At 39.4% G+C, this 25,490-nt stretch overlaps 1 protein-coding gene across 1 annotated transcript; it reads left to right on the top strand.

Annotated features, from left to right (window-relative positions):
• Positions 1 to 2,161: 2,161 nt before the first annotated feature.
• LOC139716920 (outer dynein arm-docking complex subunit 2-like) lies at positions 2,162 to 25,267 on the top strand. The gene is made up of 17 exons (XM_071628441.1): positions 2,162 to 2,290; positions 5,530 to 5,794; positions 6,622 to 6,794; positions 7,718 to 7,922; positions 8,867 to 9,110; positions 9,838 to 10,107; positions 10,782 to 10,912; positions 11,647 to 11,806; positions 12,800 to 12,946; positions 14,551 to 14,760; positions 16,008 to 16,259; positions 17,137 to 17,463; positions 20,170 to 20,354; positions 21,092 to 21,206; positions 22,585 to 22,773; positions 23,519 to 23,740; positions 24,784 to 25,267. Exons 2-17 carry the CDS (start codon positions 5,568 to 5,570, stop codon positions 24,895 to 24,897), a joined length of 3,171 nt encoding a protein of 1,056 aa, XP_071484542.1. The 5' UTR covers positions 2,162 to 2,290; positions 5,530 to 5,567; the 3' UTR covers positions 24,898 to 25,267.
• The last annotated feature ends 223 nt before the right edge of the window (positions 25,268 to 25,490 follow it).

Raw genomic sequence — 25,490 nt, 5'->3', positions numbered from 1 at the left:
TGGCAAATACGTCAAGTTTTACGTCAGTCTTGCAAGAGGCATTGAATCAAACAAACAAAGGACTCAAAACAATGTTTAACGCGGAAATACGTTGGAAACTAGTTACTGCAATCGAGCCACTGTTTCTTCTTTCATCTTCACCTGTTCAGCATATTCTATCATTTTTCTTCACAATCCTGGGAAATATAATTATTCTCTAATGATGGGCATTTAGTCAAACAAACCAAAGATAAGGAATTTTGAACACGAAACTGTTCTGGAAACCAGAAACTGCAATTAAAGTAATAAATGTGCTGCACTCGTGACACTGAAACCAAACAAACAAACAAATATGACGTAAAAAACTATACAGCAACAACAACGACAACACGCACATATAACGTCAACAAAACGCAAACAAACACAAAAGGAAACTGTACGATAGTGCAAAAAAAAAAGAAAAAAGACCCAGCCACAGACAGGAACAAATACATTCCTGGAATGGTATTCATCGAAATATTTAACAAGACCCCCTAAAAAACCCTACATAGGGCCTAATGGTTATACATGTAATCAAGAACAGCATAATAAAGCATAAAACTTTCACACAACAAAACTACATGTACGTACCCAGTACAGCCTTCTTGCACGTTTGTGCAAGAGAACTGAGTTTTCGAGTCTGGCGCCATCTACGTCAGGCTTCGTGTCATTGACAGCATCAACATTGCTCTCTACCTTGAATTGTACACTGAGTCTTTGTACTGGTATGAGATCTGGGGGTGTTTCACGAAGGATTTAAGTCGAACTTAAAATAATATTTGAGATTGACTAAATATTATGGTATGCTGTCTATATCTTCAATGTTGCCCAACTTTCTAATGAAAATGAAGATTTGAAGACTTTTTTCATATACAGTAGCAATTGATACTAAGAGATAAAATGAATAACAATAGAATCATTCTGTAAACATAAATGATAATTTATAGTACAATAGTACAAGTGGGTGTTGATTAGGCTAATGAAATCTAACAGGGAAACTAGTGGCATGCCATAAGTTTTAGTCAATCTTAACTTAAGTTGGACTTCGTGAAACATCCCCAGGGGGGTGTTTCATCAAGTTAGTCAGCGCTGACAAGTTGTCAGTCCCTAACAATTTCAGCAAAATCCTTGGTTTTGATTGGCTGAGATGCTCTGGTCACTGACAGTATAATGGTTATTGTCAGAGACTGACAACTTGTCAGCACTGACTAACTTGATGAAACACCCCCAGTGATCTCTACCAGTCACACAGTGCCGGGCATCATCCGTGTCAGGGCATCCGTTACGCACAAAGCTCTTCAAGCCTCCAGGTCACCCGGAAGACGTGCATACCTTCATGACAGTGGTAATAAGAATGACCAAAATCGCTCTGATAGTTTGCATTTTGATTCAAATGCACACACACAAAAAGATAATTTTCTTATCATTTCAATGAGCTAGTGAAAGCTCGCATCGTTTGTTTTGTGAAAACCTTATTGTTTTTGTTTTGTCATTCCATCTGAGAGTTGACATATATGCAATACTGGCACGTTTTAATGCAGTGCCAATCAAACAAACATGGCAGAAGAAGCAACTTTGTTTCCTGAAATTGCTTATCATATTCATTCATTTATATACGTAGGTGTATCTACGTTTCTTCCCTAATAAATAGTACAATGTATGGATATTATAAAAAAGAATCTACACAGTAATAATAATGATGTACATGTATTTAAAAATGTGAGAACAATAAACCTGTCTACCGCCATCAGTCAAAACTTACATATTATTATGCGTTCTTCAGCCTAAATGGTATATTTGTCTTTATTGTCCCTAGCCTAACAATTAGATGAACAGAGTGCCCCTCCTCTACCCATTTATCTCTCCTTTACCAATACAGCAATCTTCTTATGCAACTACGAGTGATCATACTTCTACCAGTAGGCGCCTATATTCCCTACCCTTTCTTTCTCTCGCCTGTACACTGTTACCCGTTCATTTGCTCATAAAGGGCGAGTTGTTACGGGCGAGCTGCTAGGGTCGAGTTAACGATTATCTTACCATAACGCATGCGCGCTGACAGCATAGCAACCACACCAGCTGCATGTCGTCTCCATCCAAACCCAAATACAGCGCTTGTGTACTGTGGATGTATGGGACTGTACGGAAATCCGAGTGAGTGCTGTGTTGCAGGTACAGGACAGTATCGTATGTGTCTCTAGAACTTACCCGTAAATATAGCCTGCCAAACCGCAGAGAATCGTGTTTTCCGAAGAACAGCATCGTTAAAAAGGTAAGTAAATTAGTAGTGTGATGCATTTTGTATCTAGTCTACCAGGCCAAACAAGGCCAAGCCCACACTGTCTGAAATGAGCAAAGAATTGACTTCACACTCACACTTCACAGAACCTCACAATTACACAGTCACAACACAACAGTTGTTTGACACTTCTGTCTTACGTTAGCATGGACCATGGTTTAATTAGTTAACAATAACATGTCATGGCATTGTGATGTGTAAACTGGAGTAAATATTTTGAAGTCTAACAAACATGTTAGAACCCAGGGGTGGTATTCTGAAATCCTTCCTAGGAAGAAATTGGGTAAATTACAGAATACCGGCAGCCAATCACCAGATCACGGAGAGCGCAAATCGCTCTGAAAAGAGAGTAATTACGCTTGCCGATAGCAACCATTAGAATATCAATCTGATCTGTGATACGGTTCGTGATTCGGCTGTCGACGATTGCATTTGTTTACGTGTGTTTTCCTTGCTCTGTGCGATGAGAAGTGTGGTATTCATACGTTGTTTACGGGGGTTTCGGGGGTGTCCCCCGAATAATGTAGTTCTAGATCCTGACGATGCTAGTCTAGACTAGCCGTTAACATTTACCGGAATTTACGATGTATAGACTTACTCACGTTTTTAGGAGTTGAGGATAGTCCGTATCCGTGTAGACAACAAGGAAACTATAGAAATAGATCTATATAGAGTAACTGCGTCAGTAAGCGGCCGTGCAGCCGTTCGCGGCAGGTACAACATACACGGTAATATACAGCTAAACACAGCATTGCACTGTTACATGCACACTACACATATACTAACACACTAGCAATCAACAAAAACCAACCGATAAAATGGGCACGATCTCTAAAGAAAGTGAAATTTTTTCACCTAAATGACAACATATCGCATCCAAAATGAAATTTTCGGTACTTCTTAACATAACAGTTAAGAAACAATGGTCCAAGAAACTGGATTTTTTTTCGTTTTCTCGATGCTCATGGATTTTGAAAACATAACCTCACGTAAAATAGAATTTTCGCGAGCCGATGTGGGCCGCCATTTTTTTCGGAAAGTGGATGTTACCATCGAAAAAAATGAGAAAAACAAGAGAAAGACATCAACAACACCGCCAGAATTGCGATCTTGTTTGCGGCCAATGCATGTGCGCACGCTATTTTCACGTGCTTTCGCAATGGGAATTGGCGCTTACGCAATGTTCGCGAGACATGTGAAGGCGTTCAGCTAAAGATCGCGGAGCACGCGCGTATTGCATAGGGATTGTACATCGTGCCGCAAGTAGAAATACTACGTCGCATATCGCCGTTATCGGCGAAAATTGTGCCGGGTTTTGCCCTGGTAAATCATGAAAACTGCGTTGGTCAATGGTAAATTTCTTTCATGAAAACAATTGCGTTAATGAATAATCTTGTCTATGATATATGAAATGGTTGAAAATAATTTGCCTGATTTGTTTACAAGTTGGAAAAACCCTTAACAATGCTTAAACTGCCGCAAACGGGATATTTTACTCTAGGTGAGACTACAAAGCAATCACTTATCTAATTGCTGCTGCTAGCTTACAGTTGAGCTGACGCACTGTGTAGGTGCGCTTGACAGCTCACCATGTTGACTCTATGCATGCAGTACACGTACACACGTACACGGCTATCCACACATAACAGCTTATGCGTACATGTGGCAGTGGTAGCGCGTATTGAGTCTGCACAACACGCGCATGTTTACTAGTACAGTGTACAGTACGTGTGACAGTTGAGCGCGCTATTGTTTCATGACAATACGGCGTATACGGGCTGCCTTGCCAAACTAGTGTGAGTATCGTGAATGGCTTGTAGTGTCGAAAAGAGATGAATGAAGAAGGGCTGCCAGCTGTGATGACGTCATCACGATTAAAATAGTTCCGTCAAAATCGGCTCGATTTTCTTTATCAACGATTTACTCGAGTTATCTTGATTTAGAGCAGTTTTCCTCTTTTTGACGGCCGTTCCGTTCCCGGGCTTTTTGGGGGCCCCAGACGACGGGCTGAAATTCATCTCTAAGGGAGAGCCTTCGGCCCCGCCTCCGGCGGCTCTTATATGCAATAATATGCTAATTTAGCCGGTATTCTGTAATTTCCCCAAGAAATTTCTTCCTAAGTCAGGATTTTTTCCTAAGTGGTATTCTGAAAATCTTCCTAAGTTTCTTCCTAAATAGACTTAGGAAGAAACTTGGGAAGGGGGCGGGAATATGGAAATTTCTGACTTAGGAAGAAGTTGGTATTCTAGAATGCACTTAGGAAAGAATTTTAGGAAAATATTTAGGAAAGCTCCACCCCTGTCCTAAGTACATTGTTAAGAATAGCAAGCTGCAAGCATCGTGATAGGCGCGCTTGTCAGTCATTGCGCGCACATGTACTTTGATGTGCGAAATGAGCGTGAGAAAGGGGACATGCCGCGCACTCGTGTATTTGACCCTACGTCATTGTAATATGCGATTGTCATTGGTTAGTTCCTTATGATACGGCATTTCTCATTGGCTTAGGAAAGGACGTGGGTGGGGATAAGGATAATAATAATAATAATAATAATAATAATTGCATTTATATGGCGCTTCATACTGACGTTTCTAAGCGCACTTTGCTACTCATACAAATAGACTAGAAAACACAATAACATTAACAAAATTAACGTTAACAGTAACAAAAGAAGAAGAAAGAAAAGAAAAGAAAAGAAAAGAAAAATACATGTGATACAATGGTACAACAATTGATAACTGTGTGCGCCTCCAGAAAAAAAAGAAATTACAGCTGATTAAACAGGTGAGTTTTAAGAAGAATTTTAAATGATTCGACAGATGAGGCATTCTGAATGGCCTAATGACCTAATGGCCTAATAAGGATGGCCTAATTTGCATTAAGAAGTGCCTAGGAAGAAATTTCAGAATACCAATTTTGTCTTTCCTAGGCACTTCCTAAGTTTCTGACTTAGGAAGAAACTTAGGAAGAAACTTAGGAAGATTTTCAGAATACCACCCCAGGTCTCTGTGGCATTGAGTTTGTTTCTACAGACTAAAAAGGCTTGGACTTTTCTGCATTGTAGACCCTACTGTCATGCCAGTTCAAGTCTTTCCATTTCAGGTAAATATTGACAGATGCCCATCTGATCAAGATGTTAAGCAGCTTTAGTCTAGACCTTTCTATATGTTAAATCTACAGTCTATATTGAACCACCATGTTTTTCCTCCTGCAGTATTCAAGAGTAAAAAGGAACAAGAAAGGAGAGGAAAGATGGGCCAGACCCTGACTAGAGCAGCCAAGTGGACATCAGCGAGCGATGGAGGTGAGGGCAAGTTGGAGTTCACACCAGTCAATGAGGCCCTCCTCAACAACATCATCAAATTCGTCGAGCTGTTCCCTAGCAAGCACCACAATGAGGCTGCACTGGTGTTCAAGAGCCCAATCCAGTGGAAGACGAGTTTGGAGGCATCTGCTTTCTCAGGAGACTATGATCACACGTAAGCCATTCCATCAAATATTGAGACTAATTAAGGATAAGGCAGTAGCTGCTTGTCTTTATGTCTTTTACATGGATACTCCGCTCAGAAGTTTAGTACCGGTATTGTCTTCTTTCATAATATGTATTTCTAATTCTAATGTTTTTTATGCTTTTTATGTTAATAATGTTAAATGATGCCCAGTTTACTCTTTAACAAGTTTCTTGAAAATACATCTCAGAGCAATTTTCCATGTTCTTTACTGAAGTAAATTGCTAGTTACTGGTCACTGTTGTCCATGATCATTGCTGCATAAATGGCATATCTTCGGTTGCATGAAATCCATTTAAATAGTTCCAAGTTAGTTTCCGGTCTAAGTACAAAGAAGGGTGAAGTAGCGAAAATCTGTGATAAACGTACATGTAAGTATGTGAGATGTGTTGAGGACTCGGTATTGCGGGAATTGTACCCAAGCTGTAGCATTATGCAGAAATGAAGACTTGGGGAGACTTATGGTGGTAGTGAGGTGATATCATAGCCATTGTTTTTCAGTATTTTGGGAGATACATGTTCGTACACATACACTTACATATAGGCTGAGAGAAGGCCATAATTAGGAGGAAGATGATGCTAAAAGAGTGCTGCGGTACATGTCAACAAGATTATTTCTGAGAGCTTGTCATCAGCACAGCCACTGCAAATTGTCAGTTACGATGGTCAGAAAATTATAATTTCTGTGAGAAAAAAAAGAGCAATGTAGCAAAACTGATCATTTGGAATCCTTTGATAATACAGTATATCTAACCCAAGCAATTCTTGACTTCAATATGTGCTTCCATCCTCCACAGTGATAATGGAGTGCAGTCGCATGCCACAGATTCTGAAGACCAGCCCCTACTTCAGCTGGAGAAACTGGGTGAGCTTCACTCCAAGCTCACCGTCAGAAGCCTGGACCAGCTGGCTTCGGTATTGAGACATGCTGGAGATAAGAAGATGTCCGAGACCAGGACTATCCTTGAAGGTGAGTCTGAATTCAAATTTGTGATTTTGCGAATGTTGTTTCAAAAGGAACGGCGCATTTAATGAAATTAATTATTCAGTGCAGCATGTGTAAAACAATTCCTTTTCACAGCTATGATGAATGATAGCATTTTAAATGTACACAAATCCGAAACCATTATGCCTGCAGCAGAAATGAGCCCTTACACATGCATGCGAACTTTATCTTAATAATTTGTCATTGTCACTAGAATCTTGTCTTTGTCTTTCAAACGCACCATAAATGGATCAAATTCTGCATTCTTAAGTTGTGCAACAATAATAATGGGGTATTTTGTTATGATGAGTTTGACGGAATAGCCACATTTTTCATAAGCAGAATTGTATATTGCTGTAGTCACTCATGAGATATCAGATCAATTAATATTTTTGCTGATGTTTTTGGACATGCACACTCTTTTTCTTCTGTAAAATGTACACTAATTGCTGCCAATATAACTAGCCTTGAGACAAGCACACGCAAATTGAGTCTAACTTCAAAGCGAAGGATCATTTTGAAATGGAATCTAGTCATGATTAAGAAAGAGTGTGCAATGTTGATATGAATGTGGTTACAATTATACAAAAGCTCATTTACCTGACCAGTTGATGACATTGTGTACACATTTGAATAGCTTGCTAGCAAAGATGGTCATTTTGTCCAACAAAAAACAAATTGTGCTCAGAACTGATTCCATGATAAATCAACTTAAAATGTGACATTCTTCCAAGGAAAACCTACAACGTTAAGTAGGACCACGGCAATTGCTTCATTCTCATTGTTTGGCTTTTTTTAAAATCAAGGAACTGTACAATATATTTGGTTAAGCAGTAACCTTTGTGTCTGATCTTTCATTGCAATTGTGTTTTGCTTCCTACCTCACTTCATTCCTCTTTGGGGAGCAGCAAATCGAGACCCTCTGGCCAAGATCCTTGGGGAGGGCTTCGCTTCCGTGGAGGGTGAGGACAACTCGGCGATCCGACTCTTGGAGGAAACAGAGAAGGACATGTCGGATGAGGCCAGGGAGAAGCGGACCAAGGTCAAACTCCTGCTCCTCATCAAAGACTTTGACATGCAGCTCATGAACCAGTACCTGGCAGATGTGTCTGGGTAAGAGACAGTGCTTTGCTATATTCTGACATGATTGATTTTGTCTTTGAAGTTCTTATGGAATTGTATTCTACTTACAAGCAAATTACAATCAAAAACTTTTTCTGTTTAATTCAAATTGGTTTCAAAAATGTCATTCTCGGTTTGAAGGTAGAAGGTAGATATTTTCACGGCATGAAATTTTGGCGAATTGCCATTGACATTCAGTGCACATTATGCAGAACAAGAACTTTTGCTTGCATTTTCATTTCGCAAATCCTGGCTCTTGCAAAATTTGCAAAATTAAAATGCATGTGAACATTTCTGGTTTTACAGTACTACAAAACCACAAAATTATGAGCAACTTATATGCCCTTTCCTAATTGTAGGCAATTTCATAATTTTACAAAGATACCAAAAGTATGAAGGTAAAAACTACATAAAAACTGCAAATTTCTGAGTAAATTATATGTCCTTTCCCAATTACAGGGAAATTTTGCAACTTTGCAAAGACTAAAAGATTACAATTTTGTGTCATTTTGTGATAGTTTTAATTTCGTCACAACAGGTTATTATCATGATGCTTTGGATATGGTGACCGCCATCTTTTGTGCTTTGTTGTTACATGTACTATGAATATCTTTTGATCATGTTAGATTTTGATAATGCATGAATTCCAATGCTTTTATAACACTTATGTCATCACCGATATCTTCAATTGTAGTGTTGGTTGTTGTTGGTTTTTTATAATGCATTGTTGATGGTTGATTTATTCAGTTCACACTATGAAGCCAGTAATCATTGATGCTTTTAGATTGGAAAAGATCATAGTTTTGAATAATTTTGTTTTAGGAAAGGAAGCTTATTAGTTATAGACTTGTCTACCATTATTGTAATTCCAGGAGACTTTGTTTTTACTTTGAGAAACCTTATGTCAGCATTTATCTTGTTACTTTGGCCTACAGAGAAATTCGCCTGACACCCATGCAAGTTAACAATGAGGTGGCTCTCCTCCAGAAGTTCTCAGGTGAGGACAGTGGTTGTGCTCTCCAATCCATCCTGTTCACCTCTGACTACCAGTTTGACAACGGCTGCCACGCCCCTCCCTGGCGCCAGGTGCACGGTGATATTGGCTACCTCCTCGTCAAGCCCCTTGATGGTGATCAGCTCTCAATCACAGCCAGTACTTCAGGTGTCTACCAGAACAAGGTGAGCCTCCATTCATTTATTTTCCCTGGCGTGAAATGACAGCGCATCTAACAAACGATGAATTTCCAGTAGCACAAAAATACTTCTTTTTTTGCAAAGATTTTGCAAAATAACATCAGTGTTGACGTCAAGTAATGTCGAAACATTGTTTCAGGTTACATTAATAGTTGTAATGTTTTGAAATTCAAATCTGTGAGATATTCAAAATTGAGTTTGGAAACTTTTGAATATATGCCAATTGAGATATGAGGTCTTGTCACCCCAGGGACTTTATGCCGACTTGGTGGTTTATTTGGTTTTCATCATTTCCTTTATACTTGTCATTTATGCTGTAGTAAGACTTGCTTATATCTCTATGTTATTGATGCCCACTTTCTCAGTCTCCATACTGGGAATAATAAGTTGTAGAATGTGGCATAGTGCTGTAACATCAAATACTAGTAGTGTATTCATAACATAATTTGTGATAGCTTTAAGTGCTATCGCTTTACCAAACAGAATGTAGAATGTGAAATTTTAACACTGTTGCTCCCCAAAAGTGTTGTCAATTTGCTTTCAGATGTAATCTTTCACTGAGCACTTCACTTTTTTGCACAAATGAGGGCAGTATTCCATATTGAATTCAGGTCATGTCAATGTCTGAAGCTCATAAAAATGACTCAAATGTATTGTGCCAAGCCATGGCCTGTAGTCTGATTTCCCAGACCCCAATGTTTTCCAACCCCAGGGCTCAGAGAAGGAAGGAGAGGAGATCAATTACGAGCGAGTCGGCGATGTCTACCGCAATCTTGTGGCAATGCTGTCTGCAAAGAGTGCAAAGTTCAAGGAAGTCATCGACAGCAAGGAATTCCAGCTGCATGGCGACGACCGTGTGGAGCAGATCAGCAACTACGAGGAGGACTTCGAAGAGGAAGACGGTCCTGGTGGTGAACGCACGGCACGTGAGGAGAAGGAGGAGAAGGAAGAGGAGAAAGGCGGCAAAGGGAAGAGAAAAGAGGTAAGATTGACTTTGTTTTCTCTCTTTGTTTTTAAAGCAAGCTCATAATTCTGGATACAAGTTTCTTGAAGGGGCGTGTTCATCCACGTAATGTGGACATTTGGTTTGTGCATCGTTGTAAAGGGTATGGGAGGCATCTGAAGTTATTTGAAGTAAACGTTTTCATTTATCATCTGCTTGTTTCTTCTTTATGACCATGTTTATGACAATTCTCTTTCAAACAGTCACAGACATTGTGCACATCATCACACAAATGTAGTAAAATAAACTAAAAAGACTAAACAAAGAAACAAACAAAAAAGTTGTGACCAATTCAGGATGTCATATTGTATCATGCACTGCCTCTCAACACCACTGAAGCATCATAAGTATGAAGATCATAGCTCATTGGCAATGCTACTGGTTATTCCATAATACAAGAAGTCTTTCCACAACATTATCTTGCCTGCACATATATTATGTCTTCTTAAAGATTGGGCCTTCGTGTAAGATCCTGTAAGATCCATCTTTATCGTATCTTTTTGAATTAAACAGTACATCTTTCTCTTGTCACTGTTCGTGCGTTCTGTCTGAAAAAGTACGGGATTGTTTTCACCGTGATTATGTGTGAGAAAACATTTTCATGAATTTGTACAATCAGGCTAAATCTTTTTTACTGATCATTGATTTGGCAGAGGAAATTCCGTAAAAAAACCAAGCCGACCAAAAAGAGCATGCCGGCCACCCTTAACTGGAAGAATGAAGAGAACAAGGAGGCTGACAATGAGAAGAAAGAGAAAATGGAGAAACTTTCAAGACAGACAAGGTAAATACCCCCCAAAACTGTATCTGAGTACCTGTATGAATCATATAGGAGAGAGCAGTTCCTTTAGATGTTTCTCGACCCTCCTCGAGTCAGCTGAAACAGAAAATTTTTGAGATGTTCATTGAATATTGCCACCACCAGTATAGCAACAATGATTTCATAAATATGTCTAGGTATGTGTGCTGTAAGTTGAAGTGATTTCATTCTGTGGATACTCTGTGGATAAACTGTGAATTCATGTACAAACCATAAGTCAGAGGGGAAAAAAAAAGTATGGATCTAGTTGTAGATCAGTTGTCATGGCGTACAAGTTTTGTTCTTAACATAGACAAATAAAGTGAACATGGAATACATTGCAGCTTAAAAATTTGCACAGATTTCATGCTGGACTAGCTATTTGAAAATGATAATGCACAAATACTTTTGGACATAATGACCTTTATAAAAACATGTCTGAAGCTATAAAAAAGCAGAGTTCACTAACATTGGCCCTGTACAAATTTTGATTACACTAGAGATTCAGTTCTTATAGAAGTTCATTTAATTCAGAACAAATAGAGGTATTATCATTGGACCATGTTAGCATTCAAGTTATGTTATGAATCTAGACTGCAATGAAAAGACTGCAGACTTTGTCTTTGTCTTTTTCTTTTGCTTCTCAGTGTTATGAAATAAACAAATGATACGTGATGATGCAGGGATTCTCTCATTCCCCCCCCCCCCCCCCCCCCCAGTGATCGCATCAAATCCAAGACGCCAGCGATGGAAGATGATTTCTCCTCCAGCTCCTCAGAGTCTGAAGAAGAGGAGGAGACGACAGACCGGAGACAGGAGCAGAACTCGGACCTCCCCTCTGAGTACTGGCAGATCCAGAAACTCGTCAAATACCTCAAGGTATGAATCGGATCTCTGTCCATGGGGTACCATGTGAGCATGTGGGTGTTTTTGTTTTTGTTTTTTGTTTTTTTTATTCCACTTCTGCTAATGCAGCAGAGATGAGTGCAAGTTGTTTAATGTCTTCTCCCTGCCTACCATATTTTCATTTAAGTTGATTACCTTCTGCTAATCATCCTAGGAGCTCAGTGTCCAACTGTGAAATTACGGTGGTGTCACAATAACCCCCACAGTGCAGAAATCAAGCGGTGTACTATCACCCTACTGCTTGATTCCTGCACTGATTAGCAACTGGTTGTGAAAGACTTACAAGATAGATGTTCTGCTTCAAAGTATTTCTGCATGAGCAACTGTTGCATAAACCTGAGCTATTGCATCAGCGATTCCATGAGCATCAAAACTGTTTTAGGCATGCATAGCTGTAGTCACTATTGTCATTGTTTTATTGTTTCACTGAGACACACTTCTCTATGCGAGATCGGCATTACCACTTGATTTCAGGATTACACTCTTCACATAGAAACACAAGTAAAAATGGGAATCAACCTGTGTAACATACTTACGCACCACTTATTGCGAGGTTATTTTTTCATCGGCGTTAGTTTGTTGCTTTGTTTGTCCGTGTGCAAAATAACTCAAAAAGTTGCAAACAGATCTGGATGAAACTTACAGGAAAGATTGAGAATTACACAAGTAACAGATGATCAAATTTTGGTGGTGATCGGGAAATATGGATTTAATGAAGGATTTTCGATATTTTGGCAGGTAGTGTCAATTAACTTGGGAATTCAAGCTTTGCATTTTGAGGTTTTCATAATATATGCTCTAGTTTCTTCTAGGGTGAGGCGCACCACGCAGCTGAAAGTGTATGACGTAAAAAAAGACTTCTGTATTGGAAAATTGGGCGATTCTCAGCATGCACACGTATGGGTATCTTTGCTGGAAATCAGGAGTGTAGCTGTTCATGTGTGATTGTCATGATTTGACTTGCAGGGAGGCAACCCAACAGCCACTGTCATCGCCCTGTGTGCAACTAGAGATTTCAACCTTGGGCAGGAGACATGTCAGTTGGCTATAAGGGACGTGGGAGGTCTGGAGGTTCTCATCAACCTTCTGGAGACACAAGATATCAAGTGCATGGTAGGTGTTCTCCTGTTGCCGTGGATACGAGCTATCGTAAAGGCATGATTCTTAATTTAAAGAGGAAATCCACTCCAAAAAATAAATAAATTTCAAAGAAAGAGAAAACTCTTCCCAACTGAACGATACAAAAATGACAAAAATCGGAATAGAATTAAGGAAGATATGACATTGTGAAATTTCAAATTTTTTTTTGGAAAGAATTTCTTGACCAATCCTTAGGAATATTCAAATTAGCAAGTTGACAGTGTTATGCTCTCACAATTTCTTATTCATTTCATAAACAGAAATGATAAAAATCTCATATTTCAGCTGTATAAATGTAAAACTTAACTTAGAACCACCAACCCCCCCCCCCCCCAAAAAAAGGAACAAATGTTGGCTCTCATATATCTTGGTGTGAGAACATGCTTTTACTCGTATTAGCTTGAAATAAAATTTTTGTTCGAATTTCGTATATAACACACATGGAAAAATTGTGAGGGTATGACATAATCAACTAGCTCATTTGAATGTTCATAAGGACTGGTCAGGAAACATTTTTTTTTTTTGGGGGGGGGGGGGGGAAATATTGTAATTTCAAAATGCCATATCTTCCTTATTTATTATCCAATTTTTGCCATTTTTGTATCATTCTGTAAGGAATATTTTTCTCTTTCTTTTGAAGTTTATGTATTTTTTTGGGGTGGATTTCCACTTTAACTCACCATTTACACATCCAAGCTGGTCCCAAGTGCATTGGGGCCATGGATAAGTTCAAAAAGTATTTTACAGATTAAAACATTGTGAAGAGAGTAATTTCAAGTAAGAAGTTGGAAAATTCAAGACACCTGTTTTTAAAACTCATACTGTTAGACTTTGTGTTGCTTAAGTTAACGCACAATTTGCATTTTGCTCACTTATCCATATGCTGATGGCTATGAGACAGAGTGATAAGTGTAATGAGAGGCAGAGAAAAGGCCATATGTACTTATGTTTGTATTGTCTCTCTCTCTCTTTAAAGTGATTTTAGGGGAGCCAGTGGCATACTTTGCATGTAGGAAAAAGGTACTTGTAGTGTGATATTAAAGGGGCATCCCAGACGATTTTCATAATTTCACGTCATGTAGTACATAAATTGATAGCTCCATGTATAGATTCGTGGAATCTATTGTTGTCCTTGTGCAGAGAAACCAATAAACTGAAAATCTTAAACAAATTCCACTGAACAGTGTTGATGACATTAGAGCCTCATATATTTCAGAAATGTAGCAGTGTAATTCCAGTACAATACCGCCTTCTTGACAAGTTCACCTGTGAAGAATCTATGCATGCCTTCTTCTTTTGTTCTACTTCCTTGAGCCCCAACTCATGTATTCTTATGGCAAGGCTATCATGTCATCATACTTGTTCATTGCAATTTGTTATAGATTTTGAAAACATTCTCATTCCTCATCCCAATCACTATAAAGGCTGTAACTCTGTACTCAGTATAGCTAATTTATAGCTGTTCAAATGTAAAAGTCTGAAAATCAGCTGGAGGTCCCCTTTAAGTTCTTTTTTGCTCTGTGTCTTTTATAAAGAAGAAATAAATACGTTACTCTCTCTGCTGTGCTCCCCCATAGATTGGATCCCTGAAGATCTTGAAGGAGATCTCACAGAACACACAAATCAGGCGCTCCATTGCTGACCTAGGGGGCCTCCAGACGATGGTGAAGATTTTGAAGTCCAGCAACAAGGAGTTGAGGTGCCTGGCAGCGGAGACTATCGCCCATGTAGCCAAGTTTCGACGTGCCCGCAGGACGGTGCGGCAGCACGGTGGGATCAGGAAACTGGTAATTACATTGTCTCAGCTCGAGACTATCCACACTGTGCAGACGATAGTCAAAACAAAGCAACCACTATGCATCCTTTTTTTTTTTTTTTTTTTTTTAGCTGTCTTTTCAGGAGTACTTCCGCCGGGCCTGTTCACATGGATTTGGTTATTCCTTACACCAAAATTTGCAAGGTGTGATTGGTAAAATTTCGCTAAAATCTTAATTTTTCTCAAACGTATGAGCACAGACAGAACTTCTATTTGCTGAGTAGGACTTGCAAAAATGCAGCACTCTTAGTGTATACCAAGAACAGGTCTAAAGAAAATTTTTCTCGGAACAATGAAAATTGGTAAATTTTGTGTACAAATGAAAGGAAATCTTCTCAACACCTGGATCACACAGAGTTTACAAATCATAATTGTTTGTGTGCATGTGTGTGTTCTTCTACATTCTCACTGATCTGCTTCACCGAATTTTCTGCTTTCATGCAAAGCAACATACTATGAGGATAGAATTTTCGTTCAGTGTGCACTGACTCGTAGAAATATATTTTGAGCCCTGTTTCCGGAGACATGAAGTTCTTATTCTGAGATACCTATTCCAAAGTGCCATGTTTGTGTTGAATCAGAAAATAACGGAATGTGCAAACAGTATTGTCAATCAAACCACTAAATTTAGACAAGTGACAGTGTACTGAAAGTTACGTACAACAAACTGTCTCCTCATTCTATTTTGTTATCAAGATGTGCAGTTTTTTGTAGAATGTTATGTTGATTTAAGTCAGTGAGTTAAGACTGATATTGGTCTGTAATATAGATTTCCCAATGATATGGGACAAGAAGCTTACAGCAATGCAACATTTCAATATCACAAGTATTGTCAGGGGAAATATATATATTTTTTTATCTGTCAATTAGAAAGTAAAGGGAAGTCAGGTTCAGATTGATCAAAAGAATAATTCAAAGCTTGACATTAGCTCTGGCAAAGGGCCACTAAAACTTGACATCCAGCCAGCAAATGAAAAAAAAAAGATAATCTTTTGGTGGGTGATTGGGCAACTGAGATTGAAAGTGGATTGTTATGTTTCCTTTTATTTTTGGCCAACACATTTCTTTCATCAGACTATCAAAATTTCAGATTTAAAGATTGTAGTGGCCGAAAGGACCATCAGGATAAGACAGTTAGTAGCGAGCCCTGTAATTATGCATACTTTTGATTCGGTGCATTCTTCAGTTTGTGTGAACACATTGACTTGGATTTTCCAGGTTGTGCTCCTGGACTGTGCCCCTCTGGGTTCGGCCCCTATGGGCTCTCCCCAGGTGCTGGCCGAGTTGGAGAAGGACATCGAGGTGGCCCGCAGTGGGGCCCTGGCCCTGTGGAGCTGCAGCAAGAGCACCAAGAACAAGCATACCATTCGCAAGGCTGGTGGTATCCCCCTCCTGGCACGTCTCCTCAAGTCCTCCCATGAGAACATGTTGATCCCTGTCGTGGGAACCCTGCAAGAATGTGCTTCTGAGGTAAGACTACGGCGTAGCAAGCATGAGGGCTTTTTGTTTTGTTTTTGTTTGTGTTGACTTGGCCTTTGCATTTTCGACATAATCTTAGGTTTTGGATCTCAATAAGGCACTTGAATAGTGTAACTAGGTTTAATACATTTTGGGCATGAAAGAGATCAGGATTTTTTTTTCAACATTTTTTCAGAGGCTACTCCATTTCTGAAGATGTTAGAGAAAAAAAAAAATGAAAAAAAAAATGTTACGACAGACTAGTGAGTAGATTCCTGGCTTAGAATATTGAGTTATTTCACACCCACTTTGCGATAGTGGTCAAGTAGTTCTTATCTCTCCTGTGACTTACAATGGTAACTCTTGGTTACCTTGAAGATGGTATCAAACATTTATAGTAACCTACTTTGGTTATATACTCTATACGCAATATAGTTTGCCAACATATTGCATTTTTCGAATTTAGATTTGTGAGACACTTTTGTGAGTATTTGATTCTGAATCGAGAACCATGGTCAATAATGACTAATTAGTATTTCCATTATATCTCTTTAAGAGGGAAGATAGTAATTTCCACCCTTTGAGACGATATGCAGCGCATTTCTGTTACGGGGGGCAATATTTGTGTGAGTTGATAATGTTGTGAATACAAGTTAGCTTGCAGAATGCGTGAAAATAAAAACTTTGCAAAATACACCTCGTATACAACTACACATATTTCTGTGAGAAGAGCAAGAATCTATATTTCAGCTTTCACATGCAGTGCTCCATCGTCATTTCTCAGTCAATTTTCTTGCTCTTTAATGCCACTACAATAGCTCCAATGATGCTCATTATGCTGTTTATGGATGAATTCAACTCTCGTTCTATTTCTCCTTGCACTCAACAGCACAGTTACAGGTTGGCCATCCGCACGGAGGGAATGATCGAGGACCTGGTCAAAAACCTCCACAGCGAGAACCAGGAGCTACAGATGCACTGTGCCAGCGCCATCTTCAAGTGCGCCGAGGAGAAGGAGACGCGGGACCTGGTCCGGACCTACGGGGGCCTGGACCCCATGGTGTCCCTCCTGGACAAGTCGGAGAACAAGGAACTCCTGGCCGCCGCCACCGGCGCCATCTGGAAGTGTGCGATGAGCCCCGAGAACGTCATGCGCTTCCAGGAACTGAAGGCCATCGAGAAACTTGTGGCACTCCTCAACGACCAGCCTGAGGAGGTGAGAATCGTGGGCGTGCAAGAAAGTTGTTCAGATTCAGATTCAAATTCAGATTCAGATTCAGATTCTGGGGGGCATTTCATGAAGCTTTTGGTCGGATATTTTTCTGACAAACTGCTACAAGCTGCTGAAATCCTTGCATCTGATTGGCTGATAGCAAATTTGTCCAACAACTTTGTCGGACAAAATGCTTCATGAAATGCCCCCCAGATTCAGATTCAGAATCAGATTCATATATTGCTCATTTAGGAAATTCTTTTTGTTGGCACATAGACGTACACACTGGAATATCTACATACATACATACATACATACATTCTTTTTGGTGGCATATAGGCATACACATAGGAATATCTACATACATACATACATGCATACATACATACATACATACATGCATACATGCACGCATACATAAATACATATATTCGTGTACATATACACACATAAATAAATACAATTTTGAAGTTCTGAAGAAAAACAGCAAATGAAAGCAAAGGGTTGCAGTAGATTTGAGCAAAATCAGATCAGCAAGAGGAAGTAGTTATGATACCATAGTGTTAATGTCATGATATGATATTACATTACATTCCATGTTGGGACATGTCTATATTCCCTCTCTTTTGCCTGTGTCCACACCATGATTAAAAAGATGTGATTTTTATGCCTCCGCCACGAAGTGGTGCCGGAGGCATTATGTTTTCGGGTTGTCCGTCTGTCCGTCCGTCCGTCCTTCGGTCCGTCCGTCCGTCCGTCCGTCCGTCCTTCCGTCCGTCCGTAATGAATTTTGTGGACAGGGTAACTACCAAAACCTTTTGAGGTATCCTAATGAAACTTGGCATGTATGTGTATTAGGGGGTGAAGTTGTGCCTATCAACTTTTGGGTGCACATGCTCAAGGTCAAAGGTCAAAAGGTCAAGGTCAAATGATTTAAATTTCACTATTTCCCCCATATCTATGCAATGCCTAAAGATATTTTCTTGAAACTTAGTGTATACATGTATTACCCAATTAAGATTCTCTGATGAAAGTTTGGGGTCATGAGGTCAAAAGGTCAAAGGTCAAAAGGTCAAGTAAAGTGTTAAAATTTTACTTTTTTCTCTGTATCTTGGAAATTGTTCAAGGTATCTTCATGAAACAGTATATATGCATGTACTGACTGGCAGTGGTTATCTAGGGAATTCAGGGTTCATTGGGTCAAAGGTCAGGGGTCAAAGGTCAAGGCAATACTTCAAAATTTTACTATTTTCCTTATATTTATGCAATGCCAGCAGGATTATTTTGTTTAACTTGATGTATGCATGTATAACCCAATAGAAATTATCTGGGATTTTTTTTTTTTTGCCAAGAAGGTCAAAGGTCAAAAGGTCAAAGTGAAAGTGCTGAACTTACTTCTTTCTCCATATCTCGGAAGTGGCTCAAGTTATCTTGAAACTTAGTACATATTTATGTATGTTCTGCCTGACAGTGATTCTCTTATAAATCAAAGGCCAGATGAAAATAATAACAATTTACTGTTCAATACAGAAATTGCACTTTTTCTCCATACCTTGAAAATTACTCAGTGCATAAACTTATGAAAGGGTCAAAGTCAAGTTAAAGTTCTTAAATCCCCAAATACATGCTCTCCTCCAATTCATCCAATTAAACATACACGTGTAGGTCAAGGAAGGTAAACATTCAATACATTTGTGACAAACATGTCATTTTGATATTTTGCCAATTTTGTGAAAATGTAATCACACATTGTCCACATGTACTATAGACCCATTAGGAGAATCATGCATTATGGCGGAGGCATACCAGTCGCCATAGCGACATTTCTAGTTCTATTTGTCTTTGGATAATGTGTGAAAGTGCAATACTTTTTATCCCGTAAGAGAGTCATTGCTGGAAATGCTTTAGTAATCCTCATTTAATATAGCACGAAAGAGCTGCACTAAGTGAGCAACATGATGATTACAGTACTAAAATACCTCTTTAGGCACATACAGAATTCCTTTTTTTGATTTTGTCCCATTTCTCATTGTATATTCCCACTGTGCCCTTTTTTCTACATATATGTCTATTGGTTTCACAACTCAGCCAAAAGTTATTTTGGTAGTTGTACATTATCGTGTGATGGGGAGACTGTATCTTTACAGTTTGAAGGATGATTTCTACAGCACTTGACTAAGTTCAGTCCACATAAGTACAAGTATGAAATATGACAAGACAATCTGTTATGCTAAACACATCAGATATTTTAGCTCATGCAATTAAAAGTCCAGGGTCATATTCCGAAGGAACGTCCTTGCATGCAGTAACTCAGCTGCCAGTGTGTGGTAAAGAATCTACAGAACTTTGTAGAGAATGTGTGAAAGTGAGTCATTATAAATGATTCAAACCAATAGCCTTGATACAAATACAAATCACTCTTATTTTGAGTTACTGCCAGCGGGTATCACAGCTTTAAAGCAAGGAATGACATTACTTAACCCAGTGAGGACAAGCTGATTTTACTATAGCACACATTTCTCATAGCCACCTGCCCATTATACTAGGGACTAGTCTTCAATGGGTTAAATATCTGCAATGACAGCATTTTATTTTGCTTTTGACAATCTTGAATTTTCAATGTTGAGTCAGAAAATGCATACCTGTCTGTGCAAAAGGGGAACGGATTGACCATATTTCTCGATGTTCCTCTTGCTAATTTCTACCTAGGTCCTGGTGAACGTGGTTGGAGCTCTTGGAGAATGCGCAGCTCAGGAACCCTCGAATAGAATGCTGATCCGCAAGGCAGGGGGTATTCCTCCCTTAGTCAACCTCTTGACAGGCACCAACCAGGCTCTACTCGTCAATGTCACCAAAGCCGTTGGAGCGTGCGCTACAGAAGCAGACAACATGGGGTATGGTCATACTCAAAGAATCAGACGTCAAACATGATGTAATGTAAAGCATTTTGAAGAACCAAAGACGAATAAGTTAACTTTATTCAGAGAGCACTTCATACAGAGACCACATGTCCAAAATGTCAATTTCATACAATCAGTATGCATGTGCCTGAGAGAATAGCTTTTTGTAGGGGTGTATCCGCAACACTTTCATATTGTGAAGACATTTTGTATTTTGAAATGCACAATTTGATAGGTCGATCAATGATATTGTTTCATGTTTTCTTACCACATGCTACGAACTACAAGCCTTTCCTTAAAAGCGGTAGCCCTTGTTTGTGAGCTTTTGGTTTTATTACTCTGCACATGCATGTGAGATATGCTTTGCAGGCGTATCATTTCTACCAAATGTGGACTTCATGACAGGGAAAGTTGAGTTCAGGCATCTACTGCATATAGTGTTGGTATTTTTGGAAATGTCGATGTGAAATTGGATGTCACTGCTGCAGTCTTTCCATTAAGAGAGATGTAAAATATGGCTTCCATCACATCAAGAAAGGATACACTGAGGGAGGTTTCATTGCATATTTCCCCTGACAGACAAATATTTCTGATATAATCTATCAAGCAAATCTTTGTAGGCTAGCCAGTGCACTTTCCATGCTTCCCGTTCAAGATTGCGCAACCTTGCATGAGTCTTCTTATCTAAAAAAAAAATGCCTCAATTGTATTTGTTTCCATGTTGGCTCTAGCATCATTGACCGGCTGGATGGTGTGAGACTGCTGTGGTCACTCCTCAAGAACCAGAACCCAGAAGTTCAGGCCAGTGCTGCTTGGGCCATCTGTCCCTGCATAGAAAATGCCAAGGTAAAAACATTAAAGGAATGGTGTATTTGTGGTTGAGATGGGGCTTCAGGTTTCCAACTTTTTTTGTGTGTGTGAGGTAATGAGAAACCTCTTATGGAATATGAAATAGGGTGTTATTCTAAGAGGAATTAAAAGTTTATTTGATGGAAATTGGTTTTGAAATGGCTGAGATATCCAAACACAAAGAGGCTCTAATAAATGGTGGGACCCACTTTTTATTAGGACCACTTTGTTTTACTTTGTTTGTTTTTAGATATCTCAGCCATTTCAAAATTGACTTTGAATTCTTCTTAGAATTGCATGCTCTATAATATTTAATGTGGTTTCTAATTATTTCTCAAAAAGTTAAAATCTGAACCCCCATCACAACCAAAACTACACTATCTCTGAAAAAGAAAAAAAAAATGACTCTGTAGGATTTTCTTGTTATGATGAAGCACATAGATCACTTGGAGATTTGCAAGAGGAAATAGGGAGTGATTCAGCATACTGCATTGGTATTGTCTCTGGGGAAGGCCAATTGTCCAGTCAGAGTGCCCATGATCTTTACCACTAAAATAGACCAGTATTTATGGGACTTTTTTAGTAACAATGTGCAGCATATAGACAGTTTAGCATGTTGACAACATTAAACTCATTTGTCATTGAAGACTTTGTCTTATTAATGAACTCAGTGAAGCTCTGTTCTGGTTTAGGTTGTTGTTTTTCAGTGGATCTTTTTTTTTTTTCAGGGGGGAGGGATGTGGAGAGGAGGTTATTTACAAAGATGATTTCTAGATTTTTGGTGGACAGACCATTGTCGTTCATGTACCCAGCATTAGGGTTACATTCCTAAATTGATTGGCTCATCTTGTAGAAGCGCATGCTGTTTATGTTACCAAATGTGTTTCTCTGCAATTCATTTTTTGACTGAATGAAGCCATGTATTTGTCTCTCTCTTTCTTTCTTTTTTTAAGAACACTGATTCTTAGGAATATTTAGTGTCATTTATGTTATGTTAGATAATTGAGTGAAGTGCTTTTATGGTACATATTTACCTGTCATTTTCACTTCTTCATATCTTCTCAGGGGTTTGGATTTATGCACAGAGTAGGATAAATGCAGGTTTCTCAATTTACCTATAGAGTGATTAAATGTAACATTACACAATAGTGTTATTAAAATTTCACACAGGAAACAAGCACTGAACAGTCACATTGAACATGTGTTCTGAACAGTGGTTGTCATTACAGGTTTCCCTAATGTGGAGATGATCATTGTGTAAGGGAATGATGTATTAAATTTCCACATCCTATGTTGCTGTGTCGATCTTTGTGTCTTGCTTCACGTACTTCACCTTCCTCCTCCCCCCCCCCCCCCCAATCTGCACTCCATCTAGGATGCTGGTGAGATGGTGCGCTCCTTTGTTGGTGGCCTGGAACTCATCGTTAGCCTGCTCAAGTCTGAGGACAGGGAGGTGCTGGCCAGCGTCTGCGCCGCCATCGCCAACATCGCCAAGGACGAGGAGAATCTGGCCGTCATCACTGACCACGGAGTGGTTCCCATGCTCGCCCGTCTGGCGAAAACGGTCAGTTGATGACCCATCCTTTGATCCACTAATCATCCAATGCCTTAGAAGTAAATTTTTAGCTGTCACTGTAAGGAGCTAGCCACTGTGTTTATGTGACTCTCCTGCTCCACTGATACCTCTGCATAATAATAATCATAATCTGAAGACATTTAGTGTCCTGCCTTCAAAGACTTCTGTAGAATATGATGACATAAATGGTATCCCGGGGTACCAAATAAATATCAGCCATTCTGTTGAATTATTATTTTTTTTCAAAGGTTGTACCCTGGGTGCCAAAAAGTGGGAAATTATTTTGGTGCTGGAGCTAGCGTGCACTAGCCACTGCACTGCACTGCACTGCACTGCACTGCACTGAAGCACACACTATATTGCTAGCACAGCATACCATGCATGCATAGTATCACATGCAGTGGCATGGGAATGACTGTAGACGCACACACAGTGCATGCATTTCTCTGCGGCTGTCCTCAAGTGGATGTGAGGTGGCGCTACACAACGTGGTACCCGGGGGTACTACGGTACCCCGGGATAACGTGTGATGCATCATATGTCAAAGTGAAGGGCAGGTTAACTGAAAGTTCGTTGATTGAAAATCAACAAAATTATGACCAGTGAGACTTACTTATGACAAGCAAGGTCGACGTAATATCACAATGAAAGCAATCTATTCAATGAGATGAATGTCAATATTTCTCAATTTTCCTTCCTTATGTGCCCATCTCACCTTCCCGCCCAACAACAGCCTGACGACAAGTTGAGGAGACATCTTGCAGATGCCATTGCGAGGTGCTGCATGTGGGGCAACAACCGTGTTGCCTTCGGCCAGAACCAGGCCGTGGCGCCTCTGGTCCACTACCTGAATTCACCAGACTCGGCTGTCCACTGCGCCACAGCAGAGGGCCTTTACCAGCTGTCAAGAGACCCCAACAACTGCATCACCATGCATGAGAGTGGTGTTGTGAAGGTAAGATATGATGATGATAGTGGTGGTGGTGGTGGTGGTGGTGATGGTGGTGATAATGATGATGAAGAAAGTGATGGTGATGGTGATGGTGATGGTGATGGTGAAGATGGAGGTGATGGTGATGGTGATTATGGTGATGAAGATAATGGTGAGGATGAAGATGATGGTGATGATGATGATGATGATGGTGATGATAATGGTGGTGGTAGTGATGGTGATAATGATGGTGATGATGATGATGATGATGATGATGAAGCAGAAGATGATGGTGATGGATGATAATGACGATGGTGATGATGATGATCTTGATGATGGTGATGGTGGTGGTGATAATGGTGATGGTGATGTTCATGGTAAAGAATATGGTGATGTTTATGGTAAAAATGATGGTGATGTTTATGGTAGAGATGATGGCGATGATAGTGATAGTGATGGTGGTGATGGTGATAATGATGATGGTGATCATGGTAAAGCAAAGAGATAAACTACTACTTCATGAAACACTCAGAAAAAATATCTCTATAGATTCTCCTTACGATGCATATGGGGCATGATGTCACTATCAAAATATGAAAAGAATAGGTACTGGTATAAAATAAATCAATGGGTTGGGTAGAGTATAGTATAGCATAAATGCCATCAGCAGCTGCATCATATATCATTATATTGGATGTACTCAAGGACATCTTAATTAAGAATAAATGTGAAACTGTACGGATGTGGTTTCCAACCAGTCAATGACCTACTTTTTTATATATATATATATATTTTTTTTTGTTCTCTATGGAAGTAAAAACCTAAACAATAGATTTAGGTGAAGTCTAAGCACTGAATGTATAGTTGATTCATTATGAATTCTCATATGCCTGTGATCAACTGTTTTGTTAGGAAATAACCTTCTCCTGTGGATTGACTCATTTGAAACAGTGAAAGTAAATTAGTGATATTCAAAATCTACAATTCAAAAAGGATGTGTCTTCAGCTTTCAAGCCTACAAGATGTATGTGTTGTTCATTCTCATTGTTTGTCAATGTTTTCCACAGCTCCTGGTCAAAATGGTTGGCTCCGAGAATCCTGCCCTGCAAGAAGCTGCTGCTGGCTGCATAGGAAACATCAGGCGGCTGGCGCTGGCCAATGAGAAGGCTCGTTACAAGTAGCCCGGGAAATGCAATGAACCAATCAAAAAAGAGGACAATTTCGTGTCAATTGTATGCCCCCTGGAAGAGCAGTTCTAGAGGATTCTGAGGCTTCAGCCCAAAGACAGTGTCGGGACATGAAAAGCATATTTTGTCTCATTTGTCGTAACACTGTGTGATGGAAAAAAAAAATGATGCAAGAAGAAATGAATTCGTCCAGCTGTACTCTGCACTGTGTGGCTAGGTCAGACCCACATAGTTTGACAGTTATAAAAGCGATTCTGTTTTATGATACACACATACCTGTAAATATATACATAGTAGTTATTGATGCTTCTCAGTTTCCTCACAGCAGAGTTATCACTTAATCCATTTCATAACTTACATAACTGCAGGCATGGTGTCATATCTATCAGTTTCTGACATTGATTTGACTTTTTCCAGTGATTGCATTATGAGATGTGCTTTGATAATTTCAACCACTTGGGATATACACTTCCACTTCAGTTGACAATGACATGAGCATTCCAGAGAGTGCCCAGTGATTGAAGAACTTTTTGGAACTTGATTCCGATAAAAGTTTTGACTTTAGGTGTATATGTGTGACATTTCAA

The sequence above is a fragment of the Diadema antillarum genome, unplaced genomic scaffold (assembly GCF_040938485.1).
Source record: "Diadema antillarum isolate AM-2024a unplaced genomic scaffold, OU_Dant_1.0 scf00000071, whole genome shotgun sequence".
Taxonomy (NCBI): Eukaryota; Metazoa; Echinodermata; class Echinoidea; order Diadematoida; family Diadematidae; genus Diadema; species Diadema antillarum.
This window is presented reverse-complemented; position numbering and strand designations above follow the sequence as displayed.

Excerpts from the sequence above, each read along its gene's own strand:
- LOC139716920 (XM_071628441.1), top strand. The coding sequence starts at position 5,568 with ATGGGCCAGACCCTGACTAGAGCAGCCAAGTGGACATCAGCGAGCGAT. Across the intron at positions 5,795-6,621 it reads TCAGGAGACTATGATCACAC|TGATAATGGAGTGCAGTCGC; the intron begins GTAAGCCATTCC and ends CATCCTCCACAG. Across the intron at positions 7,923-8,866 it reads TACCTGGCAGATGTGTCTGG|AGAAATTCGCCTGACACCCA; the intron begins GTAAGAGACAGT and ends TTTGGCCTACAG.